Below are 22,319 nucleotides of genomic sequence, written 5' to 3' on the forward strand. Positions count from 1 at the left end.
ATGATTATCTGTGTCCATGTCCCCTCTGAGGAATGCTGATTGCCGGCTCTCCTCTCCTCATGAGCTGTCAGCGTGACAGCTCGTGAGGAGTTAAATGCCGATAACCGGCATTTCCCTATTTACGTGTGATCAGCTGTGATTGAACACAGCTGATCACATGACCGAGCCGACATCTTCGGCTCTTTCTGTTGATCGGTGATCTGCTGTGTCCGAGGGACACAGCACTCCACAGATCGCCGCACTGCACGCTCCCAGAGCCGCGCATGTGCAGTTAGAGTGGAGAAGTAGTAGAGTCATATGACGTCCTCCCAGAACGAGAGAACCGCCTTGCGCCCGTCATTACCTTATATGGCGGGTGGGAGGCAGTTAACAAAGACATTTTAATATTTTTAGGGGCTGTGAAGACATTATGTTTGTTCTCTTTAAGAGTGGTGACTTTATTGCAAATTATGTGTCATTGTGCCATTTTGGGTTCAATTAAAGGAATAAATAAAATCAAAATACTTTAGGTATGGATGAGTGTTATGAATATCCCAATAGGGTGATTACCGCTACCCTTGTGCTAGTTTCACTGCCACTTGGTAAAACACTTCCAGCTTGTTTAACATTTCCATTTTAGTCCAGTCCTTGTCAATACATGATTACTTCAAAATACAATTATACAGCAATAATTGCGATATCTTCTTGTTTTCACAGAAGCACACAAACCTACAAGTGCAGTGTCACTTAACTACTTTAACTGTAGTGGATATTTAAGATATCTTAAAACTATGAAAAAGGACAAATAATGATTTGCTACCACTTTATTCCTTATATATAAAATTAATTTTGAGTAATAAGAACAGTGAGAGTTTTGCCAGAAATATGAAGTCACATTCCACTTTACTTGTCAGAAAATCTTTCTTAGCTACTTTTGAGTGGAAAAACATCTCTAACATTAAAGTCCTGTTGGATGTGATCTAGTGATCGATTCCTCCCGAATGGAACTGTCGGTATATTTTCACTCAATCACTGCTTGCAGCTAATCGGCTATAGCAGTGATCAGTATATTCTGGCTTTGACCTAGAGTTTGCATGTGATTTTCTTCCATTTCCTTCTTCCTGCAGCAACATTCTACATCAGAAGTGTCAAACTGGCGGCCCTCCAGCTGTTGCCAAACTACAAGTCCCATGAGGCATTGCAAGATTGACAGTTACAAGCATGACTCCCAAAGGCAGAGTCATGATGGGACTTGTAGTTTGGCAACAGTTGGAGGGCTGCCAGTTTGACACCCCTGTTACATTCCTAATGCTGCTGATGGGGACGTCTGCATGCTCACATGATCTGTTCCAGTATGTAATAGAACTGCTGGAAACTACAATGAGCTAATCACTTGAACTGTAAATTACATTACATGTACATTTACATACAGCAACAGTGCACAGAATGCCCCCCCCCAAAAAAAAAATAAAAATAAAAAATAGAAGGCAGTTTTTGACTTAATTTACTATTTCAGAGCTTCGTAGCTGGGTGAAGATTGAATTAGGTATTTTTTATTAAAGCAAAACTCCAAACAAGAAGTAAAAAATGAATTGCCCATTAAAAGATACATTAACAAACAGTCTGATTATCAGCATTATTATTAAACTCACTTCCTCTAAGCCCATATCATTCTGGACCCACCCCTGAGCCTTTTCCATTGGAGAAGCAGCACAGTGATGTCATTTCTCTGACACTCTGCCCTCTCCTCTGATCAGCATGCTTCCTGTTCACACATGAACTGACTGACTTCTTTTACTGCTTCTTCCTCTCACACTCCTGCACTGTTTTTATATGAACTGCAAGAGACTGATGCCAGGTCTAATTCAGATACATAAACTGCTTGCATTTACTGATGCATTATTAATCACAAAGCTGCATTGGTCTGGCTAGAGTTCATCTTTAACATTACATTTGTAGCAGTTATACTGTATATACTGTAAATTGTATAATTTTTTATGAAAAAGAACATTATGATCATGAAGATTTAAAACTCGCAAACGGTGAGCCTGTTCTGGTTGCATGTCTTGTCATTCCACGTTCCATCCGTATACATTTCAACACAATTTTCCTTTCCTTTCCCACTCGGTTCATTTTTTCTCCAGTGGGTGTAGTTTAAATGATTTCCACCCAAATAATGGAAATCATCCAAATAATGGAATTCTCCAGCAATTGGCCCCTCTAGTATTCCCAGGTAAGCATATCTATTTAATTCCTTGAGGATTTTTAATAATGCATTATTTTCAGCTTCATCCATTGGAGTAGCAATGAATCCACCAACATCCTTACAGGTGGTTTTGGAAGTTTCAAAATCTACCTCTTTTCCATTGGTAGCTAGAATTTTATGATTCACTTGTTGTATTGTTCCTTGCAGAAGAAGAACTGAAATATTAAAAAAATGTGATTTTCATAAAAAATATACAGAGTAACTGATTGTGAAGTATATATTTTACAGCATTGTTATAACATGTTGATAAGGTATTTTATTTAATTTAAAAATTCTACCTTTATGAAAAAAGTTGCATGTAGATCATTATGACCGCACGATCCACATGTCAGGTATACTGTTCAATACGAAAACTTGTCTGTAATAAATTCTTCTACACGTTTAAACTCTTCATATTTCAGAGTTTAAATATGTGTATTACCAGACTTCTTATCAAAAGTGTATCTGTTCCCTTTTTTTTTTTTTTTTATAGGGGACAGGGTTGGATTTGAATAGATTTGTTAGAACAGGTGTCCGTGTCTCTGGGAGATGCACCTTTTCGTTGTCCCTAGGGCAGAAATGTGATGTAGAATGCAAAGTTTTAGAGCTGTCATAAAAACAATAGGTAAGGAGAAACCTTCAAATGGGAACTTCTGATTTACTTAATTTGGAGAGACTTCAGCCAGCCATAAATGGATTAAATCTCAGATGCTTCAGCAGGGACCGGCCAAGATTTGATCCATTTATGGGCAGACTGGTTGTACTGAAGGTGATCCATCAAGTGACTTCAGTACAATCAGCTTGTCAGATTTTTTTCATGCGATAGCTGCCAGTGGCTATAGCTACCAGCAGTGATCATTGTGTTCTGTTAACAGAGAAGGCTCCCCACCAGCAAAACACAATGGCACTGCAGGAGGGACACTGACTGTGTTGATGGGGGAATCAAGCAATTTTCTTTCCTTCCATCCTTGGTGGAAGGAAAGAAAATTGCATAATCTATAGGCTGCTTTCCTTTCCTTTTCAGATGTGTTTCTGGGACAGACAAAAAAGATATTTCACCCCAATGGTACACTGACAGCAACAAAAAAGTAAAATATAAGGAAACCTTAGTGTAAGGGTTTCCGGCCAGACGAATCGCGATCGGAAATGCGCATAGGAATTCCCGCAGGAGAATTGCCGGTTGTGCGCATGCGTGCAGAAATGCGCACACGCAAGGCGAAGATTGTTGCCAGATGGCCTATTTAAGGAGTGTCTCTGCTCATGTTCAGTGCTGACTGGTCTTCAGCTCCCCCGTGTCCTGCTTGTTCCTGTGTGATTCCTTTGTTGCTGACCCCGCTTGTTCCTCACCTGACTCTGATTGCTCTCCTGATTGATACTGGTTCCTGACTTCGGCTCTGCTCCTGAACTTGGCTTTCCTTTTGATTCTGTACCATGCTGCCCGATTGTTGATGACCCTGGCTATTCCATGACACTGCTCCTGTCTCTTGTCCTCACTACCTGCCTTGCTCTGGTGCATGCTTGGCAATCTACAAAACCTGCTCTGCCTACTACTACTGTGCCAAAATCAGAGCATCATCAGCCTTCCAAGGTCATCATCTGCAAGAGCTGCAAACAACAACTACTGGCACTCTTGTTACCCTGGGTCCTAGACTCCCTCTGTACCAACTCCAGCAGGGTCAGGGCTAATGACACAAGTAAGGCCGACCTCGTCATTTCAGTCTCCCATCAGGTATGTGACAATTACGGATTTTATACCTTCCCTAATCTGTGCAAAGCTACAAAAATTTTAATTTAGACACATATTGACTTGCATTGCTCTACATTCACATATAGGGAGGCTGGTTTACTAAGGGAGTTGAGATGTGTGTGTATGAATGTATGTATGTGTGTGTATATATATACTGTACCACCTGGCCAGACATTTATAGTTCATTTCTACTATACGCATATTTGTCACCTTCGTATAGTACTATACCCATATTTGTCAGCGTCTTACTTCCACGTGCACGTATTCTCATATTAATTTGGCTCACTGGTAGATCACGGTAAATGGTCTGTAAATGACCTAGTCCAGGACATTTGTCGCCCAACGTGGGGCCCGGGTTCTGAACACGAGATCAGCCAACCCAGAGTGGATGAGGGGGACCGTGGAGCATTCCAGACGCGGAGACTGATCACCTCTGAAAGCGGTAAGTAAATTTTTATGTCTAATAATTCCTTACCTGCATAGTCTGGAATTGCCCAGCGGGACTACTCACCCGTCTGGCTGTCCGTTGATCAGCAAAGTGACAGGTATACTTGCCCGGGGCTCCTTTGAACCCACCTGTCAGTGTAACGTCATCTACCAGTGTGATATGTCTTGTCTTTTGTGTTGTCTGTGTGTACCAGTGTGATTGGTTGGGGTGTTGTTGATGCGCCTGTGAGGGAGGGGAGAATTACGGCAAAATATTCCTCGTCAGGAGTGGACAGGATACACCCTGATTTGAGAGAGGGTGCCGGGAACTCGCAGTCGCAGTGATGGTGACTGACGAGGGGATCTCGTAGTCCCAGTAATGGCGACACGGGGGAAAAAAACCACAGCCAGGGATTGGCTTGTGGGGGAAAAAGAAAACTAAAAAAAAAAAAAAAACATTTTACTCCCGACAGGCGTGTCTGAAATACTATGTCATGATCACACTGTGTATGTGGATTAATGTTTGGTGTACACCACGAAAGAGTGAGGATTGGTGAAAGTAGTAGTAGTACAGTGACAATCGTAGCTCCTGATATATTGGTTTACAGGATTAATGTACATTATTCTCAGTGTAGCTGACAAATAGGGAAGTTACTGGAGGAGAAGAAGGGGGTGAAGTGCTGCGCGGGTTCTGCTTACACTGTCTCACGACACAGCACTTTCAGAACAGAGTGACGGCTTTGGGGACCACCTTAGGGTCCCCGGGAGGGAAGTAAAACAAAATGGGACAGAAACTTATAAAGCCAGAGAACAGTTTGTTTGCTTGTAAACTGGTGGAGGAGAGAGAGGGACTAGAGTATGTAAAAAAGTTGAGAAAGCTGTGTAAAGAGAAGAGAAAGAGGGCTTCTAATGAAGCATGACATGTTAAAGACAGCAGAAACTTGGTTTAATTTGGCCCGCGCCCTACATCAGGAGGGGTGGGTGGAGCAAAAACTGAATCAGGACGGTGGAGTTGTATATGTATATTACAGGAAAAGAGATGTGCCCGGCAAGGTGCCGCCCCCTATGATGATGGCCCGTCCTGGAGGTGCGAGGCATGTGGAAATACAGGAAGGCCCCACCCCGAGAGTCCAGATTTTTGCATACCGTGTAGTCAGAACCTCCGGATATGTAAGGGGTGTTCAGTTAAGAATCCGGGGTGGGAGGAGATTTGCAAGGGATGTGACCGGAAGCTGACTATGCAACATCCGATGCTTCCAACTCAGTCACCTCCATTTCCTCCCCGGCCCCGCCCCTTCCGCTTCCGCCCTCTTCAAAGATGGCGGCACCCAGTGAGGCCACCGGAAGCCATGTTGACTCTGGGCTTAGTACACCGATACACCATACACACCTCATGCCAGCTGCCCCCCCTTTGCCCAGCCTTTGCCCAGTGCTTACTGTCTCTGGCTCCCAACCACCTTCGGCCCTCCACACACCCCTAATGCCTGTAGTACCACCACCACCAAAACGAACAGAGGCTTCAGACCAAGTTGAACTGAAGACACCCACAGAATGGCCGGGCTGGAATTTTACAGATGTGTTGACCCCTACCTCTCTGCCAGACAGAAGAGGATGGGCTCAAGAAGTGACAGCGGCCACGGCGGATCGCCAGGTCACACAGGCAGATGATGCCGGCTCCATCTGCCCCCCAACGGGACCGCCCACCCCTGGAGGGCCGCAGTCCAGATCCGGAGAAACACCCGATGCCTTTTTACCGGCGCATAGCCCAGATCCACAAGACCTATTCCACAGCCTGGAGGGATTTGGTCAGTCTGTGTGAGATCAAGGCTGGGGATGCATATTGGCCGATAATGGAAAAGGATCTCACCAGAGTAAAGCCAAATGAGGACACCACTTATGCCTCAGGAATTTCTTTCTGTGACCAGTTGCAGCAGTGGGCCAGAGAGAGACTGGCGGACCAGGCCACCACATTGCAGGACATTACCCAAGACAAGACTGAGTCGGTGGAAAAGTTCCATACCAGACTAACACAGGTGTTTACAGACCTGGGATTCAGTGTCCATTACAAGGTACATACTCAAATGCTGGCCTCTGCATTTGTATCAGGACTAAAGGAGTCTGTTCGCAAGGGTTTGATCACTGCCCGTCCAGAGTACCGTACCCTCCACCTGGATATACTGCTGGTGGCAAAATGTCTGGAAGCGGCCCAGGTGGCCCGGAAGCCGACACCACTCATGTTGTCGGCTGGAGAGCAGGTCTCCAGAAGAAACCCACTTGTTTGTTTCAACTGTGAAAAACCAGGATATTTCAGAAGGGTGTGAAGAGTCTGCAATGCCACCACCTGGCTGAACAGGGCTGCAAGGTTTCAAAGGACAAGTTACAGTGGTGCCAAACTTCTGTCATTTTTTTTGGGACATTGCATTTCCCAAGCCACTCGTCACCTCACGCCAGATAGAGTACGGGCTATCCAGAATGTCCCAATATCTCAGGGACCAAAAGCCCTGCATGTTTTCCTAGGGTTGGTTTCCTATTGTCGTTCCTGGATCCCAGAATCCTCCATCTTGATGCAATCCCTTTATGATGCCCTGAAATCTGAACCCTTCTTCCTGACAGAAAAAGCTGTACTTGACTTCCATCGCCTGAGAAAGGACATTTCCACTGCACCTGCATTAGGCCTTCCGGATTACGATGAGCCCTTCAAATTTTTTGTGGCTGAGAGGCAGGGTCATGCAACAGGAGTCCTGGTACAACGCTACGGAGGTCACCTCCGGTCTCTAGGCTATTATTCCGGCAGGCTGGACCCAGTTGCACGGGGTGGTCCCTCCTGTCTGAGGGCTGTTTTTGCTGTCCATCTTCTCCTGGATAAGACGGCAGATTTGGTCTTAGGACATCCACTCACACTTCTGGCCCTCCATGACATCACTGCAATATTGAATCAAACCCAACCCAAACATCTATCTGCTGCCAGACATCTGCGACTACAAGGCTCCCTCCTCCTACCTGATCATGTTATCCTGGTCAGATGTACCCAGATAAACCCTGCAACTCTTCTCCCTCTTCTGGGGGGGGAGGTAGAAGAAACAGAAGAAGACACCAAAGACATGGCACCAGAGGATATGGCACATGACTGTTTGGAACTTATGCAGGCAGAAACTACATACCTACCAACAGTCCATGATACGCCCCTATCAAATCCTGACCTAATACTTTTTGTGGATGGATCCCGCTTTGCAGATAATGCTGGCAACTACCACACTGGATATGCTGTTACTACCGACACAATGGTACTGCAAGCTAGACCTCTTCCACCTTTTATGTCTGCACAAGAGGCTGAACTAAGGGCCCTCACCAAAGCCTGTGAATTAACAAAAGGAAAGACAGCTAACATTTACACGGACTCCAGATATGCACTGGGGGTTGTACTTGATTTTGGCCTAATCTGGAAAATGAGGGGCTCCTGTAAAGCATGGAAAGGCGATCAACTGCCTTATGGAAGCACTCTTACTACCAGCCCAAGTGGCCATACTGAAGGTGAAGGCCCACTGTAAATTGACCACTATGGAAGCAAAATGAAATCATCTGGCAGACATGGCTGCTAAGCAAGCTGCGGTCAGGGAGCAGGAAGAGGATGAAGAGATGTGCAGTGAGGTGATGCCTGTGCTAATTCATCAGACCAAGGACAACCAACTCCAGGAAGCCCAGGATAATGCTTCAGAAGAAGAAAGGAAGGAATGGATGCAGAAAGGAGCAGTTGAGGACAAAGGATTGTGGGTGGTGGGGAAGAAGGTTTTGCTTCCCAGATCCTTATATCCGGCAACAGTGCAGTGGGCACATGGAGCGTCACATCTGTCCAAGATGCTAATGAACTCTTTGATCAGTGGCACCCGGAATTACGGCTTACACAGACAGATTCTGTAAGTCTTGTGTTGTATGTGCCAAGTGCAATCCTGGAAGACCTGAGAAACCTCCAAGCAAACATCTGGCCAGGGCACTATATCCATTTCAGAGGATCCAGATAGATCATATCCAGATGCCAAAAAGTGGACGATTTGAATATGCCCTAGTGGTGGTGGATATGTTCTCAGGATGGCCAGAGGCGTTCGCAGTAACCAACCAGACGGCAAGAACCACTGCCAAGAAGCTGCTCACGGAGATAGTCTGCAGATATGGAGTGCCCGAGGTGGTTGAAAGCGATCAGGGACCGATTTTTACTGCCAATGTCACAAAAGAGATCTGGGAGGCTCTGGGGGTCACACATGCGTTTCACACACCCTATCATCCCCAGAGTAGTGGGAAGGTAGAGCGCCTAAATGGGGTCCTGAAGTCAAGAATGTTAAAAATAGCCCAAGAGGTAGGCATGGGATGGCCGGACAGCTTGCCTATTGCTCTTTTCAGTGTTAGATACACACCAAGGGAAAGTCATGGGTTGTCTCCCTATGAGATTTTGTTTGGGTCCGCCCCTAGACTGGGTACCTACTATCCTCAACAATTACAATTGCAGTCTGACTCATTGACAAAGTATGTGATGTCTTTGACACGTGTGTTGACTAATATCCATGTGCAAGTATTCTCCTCCATTCCAGATCCTGAGGCGGACATAGGAACACACACTTTACAACCTGGAGACTGGGTCTTGGTCAAAAAGTTTCTGCGAAAACATACATTGGAACCCAGATATGACGGTCCTTTCCAGGTGCTCCTGGTGACTTCCACTTCAGTGAAGTTGGAGGGAAAGTCCACCTGGATACACGCCTCACATTGCAAGAAGGTTCCAGCTCCAGAGGACGAGGCCCTGTCTGTGTCACCCACACCACAATGATTGTGTTGCATATCCTTTTTTGGTGGAAATGGGAGGGGGCCAACAGGTGGCCATCACTCACAAGGGTGACTCCACCCAGGTTTGCTATAATTCATCCAACACACAAGTAGCAACATTTTTCTTCAATCATAGCCTGTGCAAGAACACACCTGTCCCCATTGCCTCCACAATATATATATGTGTTACAGATAATTCTTGGGGAGCAGATTGTGGCTACTGGGGATCAGTGGGATGGAACACGAGACCGGTTTGGGGGTATAAGCCACAAAGTGCAGTAGAGCGGAAAGACCGGTATGGAAAATCTCTAATTTCCCGAATGACACTCACTTACCACCCCTAAGGTAGATAGGTGATCCACAAAAATGAACAAGCAATTCACTGTAGCCATCCCCCTTACTCTGACCATAGAGAGTCCGGGAGATCAGGGAACTTACCTTCTAGGGGTGTTATACCCCAGAGGTGGCACAATCCACCATTGTGAGTTCCAACTGAAAGATATATACCTTTCAAAAGAGTGGTTGGCCCCCCTTAATCATTCTCTCCCTTCTCCCAATCCCCACGCCTCCATGCCATAATGCCATTGCACATCCTCTCAGATCCATTACTTAAGGTGCCTCCCAACCCCCCCCATGCAACCAAGCACAAACGAAGTGCCCCGCAAGGGAGTTTTGACCCCCATGTCTATATAGATGCGATAGGAGTCCCAAGGGGGGTACCCGATGAATTCAAGGCCAGAGACCAGGTGCCTTAAAGGGGATAGCAGAGCAGTTGGATGCTACTTCTAACATGGTCTTTCAAAATCGTATGACACTCGATATGTTATTAGCTGAAAAAGGGGGGGTCTGTAAAATGATACCAAAGACCATGACCTGCTGTACGTATATCCCAGATAACACAGGCCCAAATGGGAAGGTGACACTGGCCATCAAGAGGTTGGAGGACCTGTCAAATGAACTTAAGGAAAACTCTGGTATTACACATCCCTGGGATCAGTGGTTTGGATGGCTGAGTTGCTGGCAGAAAGCCCTCGCCCAAGCAGGGGTGGTTATCCTGGGTATTATCATTCTAATGGCAATAGTCGCCTGCTGTGTGATCCCTTGCATTAAGAGGCTAATAGGGAAAGCTGTGAACGAGATCTCCCCTACATTCCTGAACTATAACAATTTTGAACTCCCCCGTGAAGAAAGGGAATCCTATACTCCCTTACAGACCATGGCCCCTGATCATCATATTTCAGACTTATAAAAAAAAAAGGGAATGCTACAAATTTCCCCCCCCAACAGACAACTATAAGCAGGGAAAGACAGTGCCTGACTGTGGCCTCTCAGGACGTATCGAGACTCTAGGGATGGATTAGCCACTCAGGGGCTCTATATGCATCTTAAAAGAGTTCCAGAGGGAGGGCCACCAGGCAGTTAGGACATCAGAAGACATAGGGACAGTCAGGAATAAAATAGCCATTTTAAGGGGGGATTGTAGTGGATTGTGATTGACAGTCCACGTTTTATTAGATGATCAGTAAAATGACAATTTTATAGTCTTGCTACATTCTGTTTCTTGCTCTTTAAATTCCTTACTCTCTTAAGTAAACAATCAGATATAGGTTGACAGAACAATGATGATAATTAAGATGGCGCCTTCATCCGGAGTCTCACCCTTGGTGACTCATTAGGAGAAAAGTATCTTTTAATGTAAACAACCCCCATAAAAGGGAATGAGTCTTTTTGGGGACAATGATTGGAAGATATCAACACGGATGGAAGAACACGCAGAAACCCAGTGGACTTTTCACCCAATCAATGTATATGCTTCGCCTGCATCATATGCCCTATAAATGATACTGTTAGTTCCTCAATAAAACAGAATTTTAGGAAGTTGGCAAACTGCGAAGTGTCAGTGTCTTACTTCCACATGCACGTATTCTCAAAAATAATTTGGCTCACTGGTAGATCACGGTAAATGGTCTGTAAGTGACCTAGTCCAAGACAATATATGTGTATGTGTGTGTATATATATATATATATATATATAAAACACCCCCAAAAAGTGGTTGACTTATTAAAGGCAAGTAGGCTTTTCACGTTGCAAGGAAATTTTCTTTCACCTTCAAGGCACGTATTAAAAAAATCTGAAATTTTTTTTGTCTCTTGATTGGATAATGAAAGTCAGCAGAGCTTCACCACATTCACTAAGCTAAGGGAAATTTCCCTTGCAAAGTGAATATCCTGTTTTCTATTGGTAAACTGACCCCAAAGGTTTTGGTGTGAGCAGGCCCTACTAAAAACTTTGGATTTCATCATGGTTAAGAATTTTCTTGTTCTGTGAGCAAAATGTTTGGCAGTTTATTTGTTGGGGAGAATTCATAAATCCATTATTCACACTACATGCAAAGCTTTTATTGCTTTTACATTTTACAATGCTTTTTTCTTCAATCTTTAAAATATTTAATTATGATACTTACCTCCTTCCAGTCTGGCGATGCGATTGTTTATATTTTCTAACTGGAAAAGTACTTCTGGATCCAGTGATGCAGGAGTTCCTGCCAATGATAAAAAAATGAACATTATCATAGGTTAAACTGTTTACACAATGCATATCATTTTCTGATTCTAGATCAGCAATGGGCAAACTACGGCCCGGCGGACCTTTTAATCCGGCCCGCGGAGCTAGGCTCCCGCTAGGCTCCTCTCACAGTCCGCCCTGAAGACCGGTGTAGCATGAAAATCTGTCTCCTATGAGGATCTGTCCCCCTCGACGTATCTGCGCATGTGCCGGAGATCGCCGATTGGCTGCTAATGCCTGAAACTGGCACATGCGCAGATACGTCGAGGGGGACAGATCCTCATAGGAGACAGATTTTCATGCTGCACCGGAACGGCACGGGAACACGGCGAGAGGAACGCGCGGAGCAAAGGTAAGTGAATTGACACAGGGGGAACTTGGGGACTTAATATGGGGGATTAATTACTATGGGGGATGAATTACTATGGGGGATGAATTACTATGGGGGGATGAATTACTATGGGGGATGAATTACTATGGGGGATGAATTACTATATGGGGGATGAATTACTATATGGGGGATGAATTACTATGGGGGATGAATTACTATATGGGGGATGAATTACTATGGGGGTGAATTACTATATGGGGGATGAATTACTATAGGGGGGATGAATTACTATATGGGGGATGAATTACTATGGGGGATGAATTACTATATGGGGGATGAATTACTATATGGGGATGGATTACTATATGGGGGATTAATTACTATATGGGGGATGAATTACTATGGGGGATGAATTACTATATGGGGGATTAATTACTATAGGGGGGATGAATTACTATGTGGGGGATTAATTACTATATGGGGGATGAATTACTATGGGGGATGAATTACTATATGGGGGATGAATTACTATATGGGGGATGAATTACTATGGGGGATGAATTACTATGTGGGGGATGAATTACTATATGGGGGATTAATTACTATGGGGGATGAATTACTATATGGGGGATGAATTACTATATGGGGGGTGAATTACTATGGGGGATGAATTTCTATGGGGGATGAATTACTATATGGGATGAATTACTATATGGGGGATTAATTACTATGGGGGAATATTACTATACTTACTATGGATGACACATACACATCATTCATCTACTCTTGGTCCGGCCCCCGGGTCCAATATATGAACCCATTGCGGCCCTCAAGTCAAAAAGTTTGCCCACCCCTGTTCTAGATGCTGTTATATTGTTTCAAAACTTTTAACCATCACTTGTACTTGCACTTCGCATTTATTGCTATACATCAACTCAAGTGCAACTTACAACTACAAACACTTACAAAAAAGACCTATAGTATTTGGCAGGGCAGAAGACCTTTTTTTCTGTTGCAGTTATGCTGGTTATACACTAATAGATTGCTGAATGAATGTTCAAACGAACATTTGTACACAAATTTTGACAATGTTTTGACAAAATTTTGAACAATGTTGTTTGAAAGTACTTCCAGAAAAGTTTTGCCTTTAACATCTGATTTTGGAGTAATGGACTTTCTGAACGAAAACCACATTCGTTGTTAGCAAATAGATTGAGAAAAATTTTCCATCCTGCTCCTTTGAATACGAAGCAGGAAAGTTGCTAGAAGCCAGAGCCCTGAGGATCGTAGAGACTTATCCTGCCTCCCCAGGGCCATTTCGCACCTGATCTATCTGATTTCCACTCATGCACCCCTGGAGGACCAAGCAGTGCATGCTGACCTCGAAGAGCTGCAGAAAGAATCCCGTGCAATGGTCTCTAACCACATACCTGCTTCAAGTACTGAAGCAGAGCAGGCTGTAGCAAGATAGCGCCCACCCAGAACATGCCGCAGCATGACCGCCGGATCCAGCAGCTTCGCCTTCGGCATCCTCTGAGCACAGTGAGTATCTACCTCACCTTACTAAAGCAGAACTCAAGGATGGCCTGGCCACAATGTATGACAAACTCTACCAGCAGGCTTACTCAGGAAATAGCCACCCTGGGAGGCCGGACAGACATGTTGGAGTCTAAACATGATGACTTATGTAGATCTCCATGAGGAACATAAGGCATTATCAGATACGGTACTACAATTTCAGGCACACCTGAAAGACCTAGATACTCGCAATACGCGAAATAATATCATTGTATGGGGGTACCCGAAACAATTACACACTAGATTCCAACAGTCAAGAAAATCTTTCATTCTCTACTTCCTGACTATGCAGAAGCCTCATTTGCCTGTGACAGAATTCATAGAGCTCTGAGGCTCAAATCTCCACCTGATAAGCCTCGGAGGGATATGGCATTATGCATGAAGGATTCTTTGGTGAAAGAAGACATCCTCCGTGCATCCTGCAATACTCCCTCAATACACCTAGACAGGGTAATATTCAAAACTAGATAGAAGCCCATTCGAGACTAGATAGAAGCAGAGTGGTGAGCACAGCTAATACATTTCCTAAAACGTTTTTATATTCTCTTATTTCCCATCAATTAATTGACACATACAGGGCCCTGAGTGTGAGGGCCAGAGAATATACATTTTACTTTCACCCCCATGACAGCTATTCTAGACTGAACTATATTTTTAGTTCACCTATACTGTTATAGAATATTTCTTCCGTCATAATTCATGCATGCCCTTGGCCAGACCATCAGATTCATTCTCTACTTCTCTACAGTCTCATTCTCTACTTCTCACATAGGACTGACCCCTATCACTTCATCTTGGTTGAATGACTCCCTTCTTTGGTGTATCAGGTAGCAGACCAATTAGGGGAATATTTTAGAGCACACAACACTGATGACAATTACCCCACCACCCTATGGGCATCCCATAAGGCTGTCTTGTGGAGCTACTTGATAGAACTAGCTACTACTAAAAAAAAGTCAGAGGACTGCAGAAATGAACATACTTACACATGACTTACATAGTCTGTACCACATTCATTGTCAGCCTCCTACCAGAGGAGGAACCGACAGAGCATGACGTCATCTCCCGCCCGGAGCCACGAGATAGCCCGGCGGCCATTTTAACTTAGGGTCAGTACCTTTTGCTGCGTACTCTGCTGTAATATATTCTTTGTACACAGCCTACTACCCTGTATTTTACCCTGATTTTTATCCATTAAAACTGGTTTGAATTACTACACTATGGGCACCTGTTTTTTGGTTCCTGTTTGGGAGCTAAATCCATTTGCAGGATTCCTGTAGTGTGCGCTTACTACCACCGGAGGGACGGAGCTTTGGATCCTGGCTGATTACCATACCATCTGTAAAGGGGATCTCCGGACTTCTCTCATACATCTCCAGGCTGAATGATTTACAGAGTTGGAGCTTATTTTCTTCATTTTCCATAAGGATTCCAGGGGATATTTATTATATGCGCATTTTCCATGCGCGTCCGGTGAGTGCGCACTCTTTCCATTGTCTCCGGGATAATCAGCTATTCCTTGGGATTCGTTAATATATACATCCATTCAATTATTACGGACTTTTTTCGTTTGTATTTATTTTTTAGCGCTGCACTCTCCCTATTCATCTACCTCAGACCATGATTTCCGCTATCAGGGATAGGTTTGTTTGTTCCCTCCCATACGTGGGCATCAGACTGGCCCATTCATTATGCCTGATGTACAATGCTCACTATCCACAAGCCTTCTCCCGGGTTAAGCAATGGCTGCAGTTATGGTCTACATTTTCTATATCTCTTTTGAGTACAGTCACAGATGTCCATTTTAAAAAAGTCTTTATTTTTTCAGATCACTGCTTAAATATGTCTCATATTGGACTATTGACTCTATTCAAAGAGAGGTAAACAGGTTTATTTGGAGGGGCAGAAAACCATGCATTGGTAAGCCATTGGTGACCAGACCCTTCTCTCAGGGAGGATTGGGATTGCCCAATCTGTGGCTCTACTGCTTGGCAGCTAGACTTGCCCAAACAGTGCAATGGCATACAGTCATGGCCGAAATTGTTGGCACCCTTGATATTTTTCCTGAAAATCAAGTATTTCACACAAAAAAGGTATTGCATTAACACATGTTTTGCTATACACATGTTTATTCCCTTTGTATGTATTGGAACAAATATAAAACAGAGGCAGAAAAGCAAATATGACATAATGTCACACAAAACCCCAAAAATGGGCTGGACAAAAGTATTGGCACCCTTAACTTAATATTTGGTTGCACACCCTTTGGAAAACATAACTGAAATCAGTCGCTTCCTATAACCATCAATAAGCTTCTGACACCTCTCACCCGGAATTTTGGACCACTCTTCCTTTGCAAACAGCTCCAGGTCTCTCTTATTGGAAGGACACCTTTTCCCAACAGCAATTTTAAGATCTCTCCACAGGTGTTCAATGGGATTTAGATCTGGGCTCATTGCTGGCCACTTCAGAACTCTCCAGCGCTTCTTTGCCATCCATTTCTGAGTGCTTTTTGACGTATGTTTGGGGTCATTGTCCTGCTGGAAGACCCAGGATCTTGGACGCAAACCCAGCTTTCTGACACTGGGCCCTACAGTGCGACCCAAAATCCTTTGGTAATCCTCAGATTTCATGATGCCTTGCACACAGTCAAGGCACCCAGTGCCAGAGGCAGCAAAACAACCCCAAAACATCATTGAACCTCCACCATATTTTACCGTAGGTACTGTGTTTTGTTCTTTGTAGGCCTCATTCCGTTTTCGGTAAACAGTAGAATGATGTGCTTTACCGAAAAGCTCTATCTTGGTCTCATCTGTCCACAAGACGTTTTCCCAGAAGGCTTTTGGCTTACTCAAGTACATTTTGGCAAACTGTAGTCTTGCTTTTTTATGTCTCTGTGTCAGCAGTGGGGTCCTCCTGGGTCTCCTGCCATAGCGTTTCATTTCATTTAAATGTCGACGGATAGTTCGCGCTGACACTGATGCTCCCTGAGCCTGCAGGACAGCTTGAATGTCTTTGGAACATGTTTGGGGCTGCTTATCCACCATCCGGACTATTCTGCGTTGCAATCTTTCATCAATTTTCCTCATCCGTCCACGACCAGGGAGATTAGCTACAGTGCCATGGGTTGCAAACTTCTTGATAATGTTGCGCACTGTGGACAAAGGCAAATCTAGTTCTCTGGAGATGGACTTGTAACCTTGAGATTGTTGATATTTTGCCACAATTTTGGTTCTCAGGTCCTCAGACAGTTCTCGTCTCCTCTTTCTGTTGTCCATGCTTAGTGTGGCACAGACAGACACACAATGCAAAGGTTAAGTGAACGTCTCTCCTTTTTATCTGCTTTCAGGTGTGATTTCTATATTGCCCACACCTGTTACTTGCCCCAGGTGAGTTTACAGGAGCATCACATGCTTGTAACATTCTTATTTATCCGCAGTTGTGAAAGGGTGCCAATACTTTTGTCCAGCCCATTTTTGGAGGTTTGTGTGACATTATGTCGAATTTGCTTTCTTTCCTCCCTTTTTTTGTTTTGTCCCAATACACACAAAGGGAATAAACATGTGTATAGCAAAACATGTGTTAATGCAATACGTTTCGTGAGAAATACATGATTTCCTGGAGAAATATCAAGGGTGCCAACAATTTCGGCCATGACTGTATTTCCCCAACACAGATGCAATGGCTCATTTTTCTGTCCGTCCATTCCATCTTCCAGGTGTATTGTGGTCCACTACTATACGTTTTAGAGATTTAGCATCTCTTAATAGTACAATATCCCAAACATTACACTTATGGAATTTATATCACAAAAAATATAAATTATGATCCAGGATACCTCCCCTGTCCTTTTACAATAAAATTTCCCCTCTGCCTTTCACACCCCCAACGACTTCTCAAGGTGGGAAACGCACGCCTTGACTATACTTTATTCTCTCATGCAGAGTACACATTTTAGTTCCTTTGCTTATATTTAACAACAATATTCACTCCCACAACAGGAATTTTACAAATATTTACAAATTAGACATTTCTACACATCTCATTACTCACTTGGCCCAGGGGTTGAACGGATCTGCCGTACCTCCTCCCGTGATAGAGGAGTTATCTCTAAGATTTATAGTTATTTAAATGAGCTATATTTACCCTATAAATTCCATACAATGATTCAATGAGAAACTGAAATTACTCAAGAGTTCACTACAGAAGACTGGTTGGATATGCTCACTAATATTCATACATATACACGTTCTATGACTATTAAGGAGACAGCGGTGAAACTTCACACTAGATGGTATCTCACTTCTAATAAACTGCATATGTTTTATCCTGATGTACCATGGACATGTTTTATAGGTTGCTTAGATAGTGGTTCTTTCCTCCATATATTTTAGAGCAGTCTGGCCCTTCAACTTCAGGCAAGAGGCAGCGACTAAAGTTTCCCAAATTACTGGCACTCTAATAACTATGACGCTACCTATGTGCCTACTTTTATATCCTTTGCCAGATGTACCAATCCCAAATAAAAAACTGGTTCATACCTTCCTTAGCACAATCCTATGGGCTATTGCCCCCAGCTGGTGCAGTACTATGGTATCATGGTCTATTATACTTCACAGAATGGAAGTCATAAAACTGATGGAACAAATTCACAGCACTATCTTAGACACCAAGCATATCTTTGATTGCAAATGGGAATCATGGTCCACTTATGGTACTCTGCTGTGAAACCAACCATTGATAGGGTTGTCATGATATTGACACCTTTTCTATCTTTATACCTTTCCTTCACCTTTCTGCAACCTATATGTACCTACTAGTTACTGTACCGAGCTATTCATATAACTATGTCCCTGGTTGGGACATAGTTGATGAATGTTAGACTTTCAGTTGTTCTTTTTTCTTTATTTAATCACATGTCACATGTACCTTTGATGATGTACCATCATGATACATTGTTCACAACGCTATTCATGTGATGTTGTTTGTTTTATGTTGCTTCATACTTCCAATAAAAGCGATTTGCATTAAAAAAAAGAAATTTCATAAAATTAACATTTTCTAATGAAATTCTACTAATTTACGCATACAGTACCTCCCAACTTTCTGAAATAGAGGGCCACCTTTTAGCACACAGCATGCAAGAAAAAGACACATCCCTGCCACAGTTTTAGGTACAAAGACCACAAAGATTTAATATGCAGAAAATGATCGGTGTGCTTTTTTTACCTCTTTTTTTAATATTGGATTTTTAAAATAACAAATGCGGTAATAGAGAGGTAAGATAAAAAGTTTAGTACAGCATACAAATTTGGTCTGGTATGTGTTTTTGGTGATCTTAGGAGTGCTCTCCATGGCATTTTTTTTTACAGAAACAGGAATGCCAGAAGGGATTTGTAAATAATGAGGTCTGTTATGGTCTGTTTATGGATTTTAAGAGGGGATATCCATGGAAATATATCAAAAAAGTGTGTGATATCCCTCCAAAAATACATGCCAAACTCTCATTCAAGCATGCCCTCTGTCTGGGCAGGAAAAGGGGGAAATGAGCGTGCCTCCTCCCTTGGACCATGCCAGGCCTAATGCCCTCAAAATGAATAGAGTACCTTGCCAGGAGGGACCCTTCTCGAAAAGCACTTTGCTTCCAACCCCAAATATGGGTGTAAGGGGTCTCTACAACCCTAAATATGGGTGAAACATGCTCCAAAGGTGAACTTAGCCTTTATAAATGTGAACTGTTTTAACTGTCAGAATTTAAACAGTTCAGCTATGTTTTTAGCTGTTTGCATGGAGTTCAGCTTTAACAAAACAAAGGAAATGATAAACTACCATATTTGGGAAAGTTTTACACTGGTCTAAAGCTATTTATTTAGTTGAGCGATGTTCATTAACAAACATAAACTATAATATATATGCTTGCATTTATTTACCTGGAAGCCCAATTTCTCCAATTTCTCCCTTTATTCCTTGTACACCAGGTGGTCCTGTTGGCCCTGGAAGACCATCTCTTCCAGGTGGTCCTTGTTGTCCTCCTGGAGGACCCATTGGCCCTGAAATGCAAAGTATCAGTTAGAATTTAGACATTTTAGAGGCTGTATTTTTTAACAATGTGCAACTAACAGCAGTACCCTCTATTTTTATTTAGGATATGTGCCTAAAGTACCATGGTAGAAAGAGAGAAAATTGTATCATCTATGAACTGATTAAATTATATTCTTGCTCTACAAAGGTAATCCACCACTCAATGGCCATGTAATCTTTTTTTTCATGAACATGTTTCTTACTGTGTTTTTCTACTTCCTTGTAAAATCAATTAAAGGTACTTTTTGGGGTTAGGGATTACGTACTCAAATAGAATGTTGTGACTCCGGAGATTAGTGTCATTGTAAGGCATCTTTAGCTGTAATACATGTAAAGGGACTGCTGTTAGTGACTGCTGCAGGAAATGCTTTGCAACCTTGTCTTTGTACAAAGGATTTTATTAAAATATTATCTCACCGACTTAGGACATTTTGGATAAATGGTTTTTGCAGCAGAGAATATTTATATCATATATAGCTTCATAACCTGAAATATAAGTACTTTCTGGCCTTGTGGTCAGAGCTTTTGAATATTAATTATTATATAAAATAAACATAAAAACTACTCAGCATATGTTTTGAAGGAGCTAACAAGGAAGCTAAATCTAAGCGTTCACACATAAACCCTGAGACCACGGGATATAGCTGTGCATTGGCTACAAACTACATGATATTCTAATTTATAAGAGACTCACAGACCAAACTAAAGTAGACAATTCCTGGGATGGGATGGTAAAGTGCAGGTGATCCAGAGCTTAGTAAATGAAGGGGAGCTTTGCTGACTTCCATCATCCAATCATGTGCAAGCAAAAAATACAGTTTTTTTTTTTTAATTTGTATGTGATTGGATATTCTTTACATCGTGAAATTTACTTCATTACTAACCTCTGGGGTAAACTGCACTTTCAAAATTCACAGTCTATTTGCCTTTAGTAAACCTATCCCATTGTTCATGAATGAAGGTGTGGTGCATGACTAATGGCCATTCATGTCTATGTAAATATACGTACATGCTTTTTATGATTTGCTGACCTAACAAACCTATTTTTCCTACTATAGGTGTAAGTATACGGGAAAAGGGCATTATGTAAATATACTTACCTGCTATGTGTGAGTAGCTGCCATTCCACAAGTTACATATTGGCATATATTCACTCGTCAAATAAAGGACATGCTGTCCTGCTATTTATAACTATGAAACATTGTTCCATTGATTCTCAGTGTAATGAAGAGACATACGATATGCCACATTATAATAATGTTAATAATAATAAAAATATACATACCAGGTATGCCCGGCTCTCCCCTCATCCCATCTCTTCCATCCCTTCCTGAAAGACCATTCTGTCCTGGGGTTCCAGGAATTCCGGGAGCTCCCACACACTTATCGGAAGATTGAGCTTGGCATACTGCTAAAGTAACTGCAGCAAATAGGCAGAATAACTCCCGGAGGTACACCATTTTGGCAGCCTATAAAGAAAATCACATGCCATGTGCAGTTATTACTGATTAGTATTGTCTGAAATGTTGTGTGTCTGACAATATTTTTAAAAGCAGCAAATAATATTTTGTACATAAAAAGTTGATGTATCAAAGGAGACATACCTGATGCCTTGACTTTAAAGATGATATCTTTATCTACCATGTAAGGACTCCATCATGGACAAGTTAAGCTTTTATTGCTGCCTTATCAGTCACTTCTTTGGTAACACCCTTTTGTAAGTGTCTTTAAGGACTCTGAGAAATATCATTACAAAATAACAGATTTGCGTAAAAAAAATTCCAAGAAATGTAAGTGGTATACTAGAGCATGGCAATCGGTTAATCAAATATTTATTTAAAAAATAAGAACAAGCAATAGAAACCATCATTAAAAGTTATTTATCAAGAAATAGTTATATATCTAAATTTTATTTAATCTATATATTAGCTCTATGTTAACAAAAAATTGTATATTTTCTTGTTAAAAGGAAACACCAGCCAAAACATTTTTTTTCGTTTGACTTGCCTGATATGAACTCTTGTTGTCCCATGTTGCACTGAGCTACAATGCAAGAGAATTAAGGACCATTTTTCACTGGTCTCAGGTACTTAGTGAGCGCATAGGCTACAGTTCAACCTGTACCCTTGTAATTGTAAAGCGGTTCTCCAATAAATGTTACCCTTGCACTCCATGCATAATTTATTTTTATACTAGTAATGGCGGCATCAGCTACTTATAGCGGGACTGCGGCAGGCATTCTGACACTGGGGGGGGGGGGGACTGACTGTCACTGACATCCCCAGTGACACTAATACAGTGTTCAGTACTAATAAAAAGCACTGACACTGTACTAATGACACTGGGCAGGAAGAGGTTAACATCTGGGGCGATCAAAGGGTTAACTGTGTGTTGTGTGTTTTTTGCTATGTTTTACTGTGTAAGCAGGTTGCTTTTAATTGCTCTGCTATGCAGAGCAATACAAAGCAGCATGCTGGAGCTGACGGGAGAGATCTGTATTGTTTACATACAGACCTCTCCCCCGTCAGTGTTTCTCGGCTATCGTCGGGTG

General features: G+C 42.7%; 1 protein-coding gene across 1 annotated transcript; it reads right to left on the minus strand.

The window, feature by feature from the left end:
- Nucleotides 1–788: 788 nt before the first annotated feature.
- On the minus strand, nucleotides 789–21,453 carry LOC149458197 (pulmonary surfactant-associated protein A-like). The gene is made up of 5 exons (XM_089682489.1): nucleotides 21,373–21,453; nucleotides 21,054–21,237; nucleotides 19,618–19,737; nucleotides 11,678–11,755; nucleotides 789–2,400 (listed from the first exon to the last, which is right to left on the minus strand). Exons 2-5 carry the CDS (start codon nucleotides 21,226–21,228, stop codon nucleotides 2,006–2,008), a joined length of 768 nt encoding a protein of 255 aa, XP_089538615.1. The 5' UTR covers nucleotides 21,229–21,237; nucleotides 21,373–21,453; the 3' UTR covers nucleotides 789–2,005.
- Between the last annotated feature and the right edge of the window lie 866 nt (nucleotides 21,454–22,319).

The sequence above is a fragment of the Staurois parvus genome, unplaced genomic scaffold (genome assembly GCF_062004578.1).
Source record: "Staurois parvus isolate SC_StPar_1 unplaced genomic scaffold, SC_StPar_1.0 ptg000291l, whole genome shotgun sequence".
NCBI lineage: Eukaryota > Metazoa > Chordata > Amphibia > Anura > Ranidae > Staurois > Staurois parvus.

Coding starts and splice junctions, on each gene's coding strand:
- LOC149458197 (XM_089682489.1), bottom strand. CDS start 21,228: ATGGTGTACCTCCGGGAGTTATTCTGCCTATTTGCTGCAGTTACTTTA. Junction 19,738..21,053: donor GGGAGAGCCGGGCATACCTG/GTATGTATATTT, acceptor TTTGCATTTCAG/GGCCAATGGGTCCTCCAGGA. Junction 2,401..11,677: donor CATCGCCAGACTGGAAGGAG/GTAAGTATCATA, acceptor TTAATATTTCAG/TTCTTCTTCTGCAAGGAACA.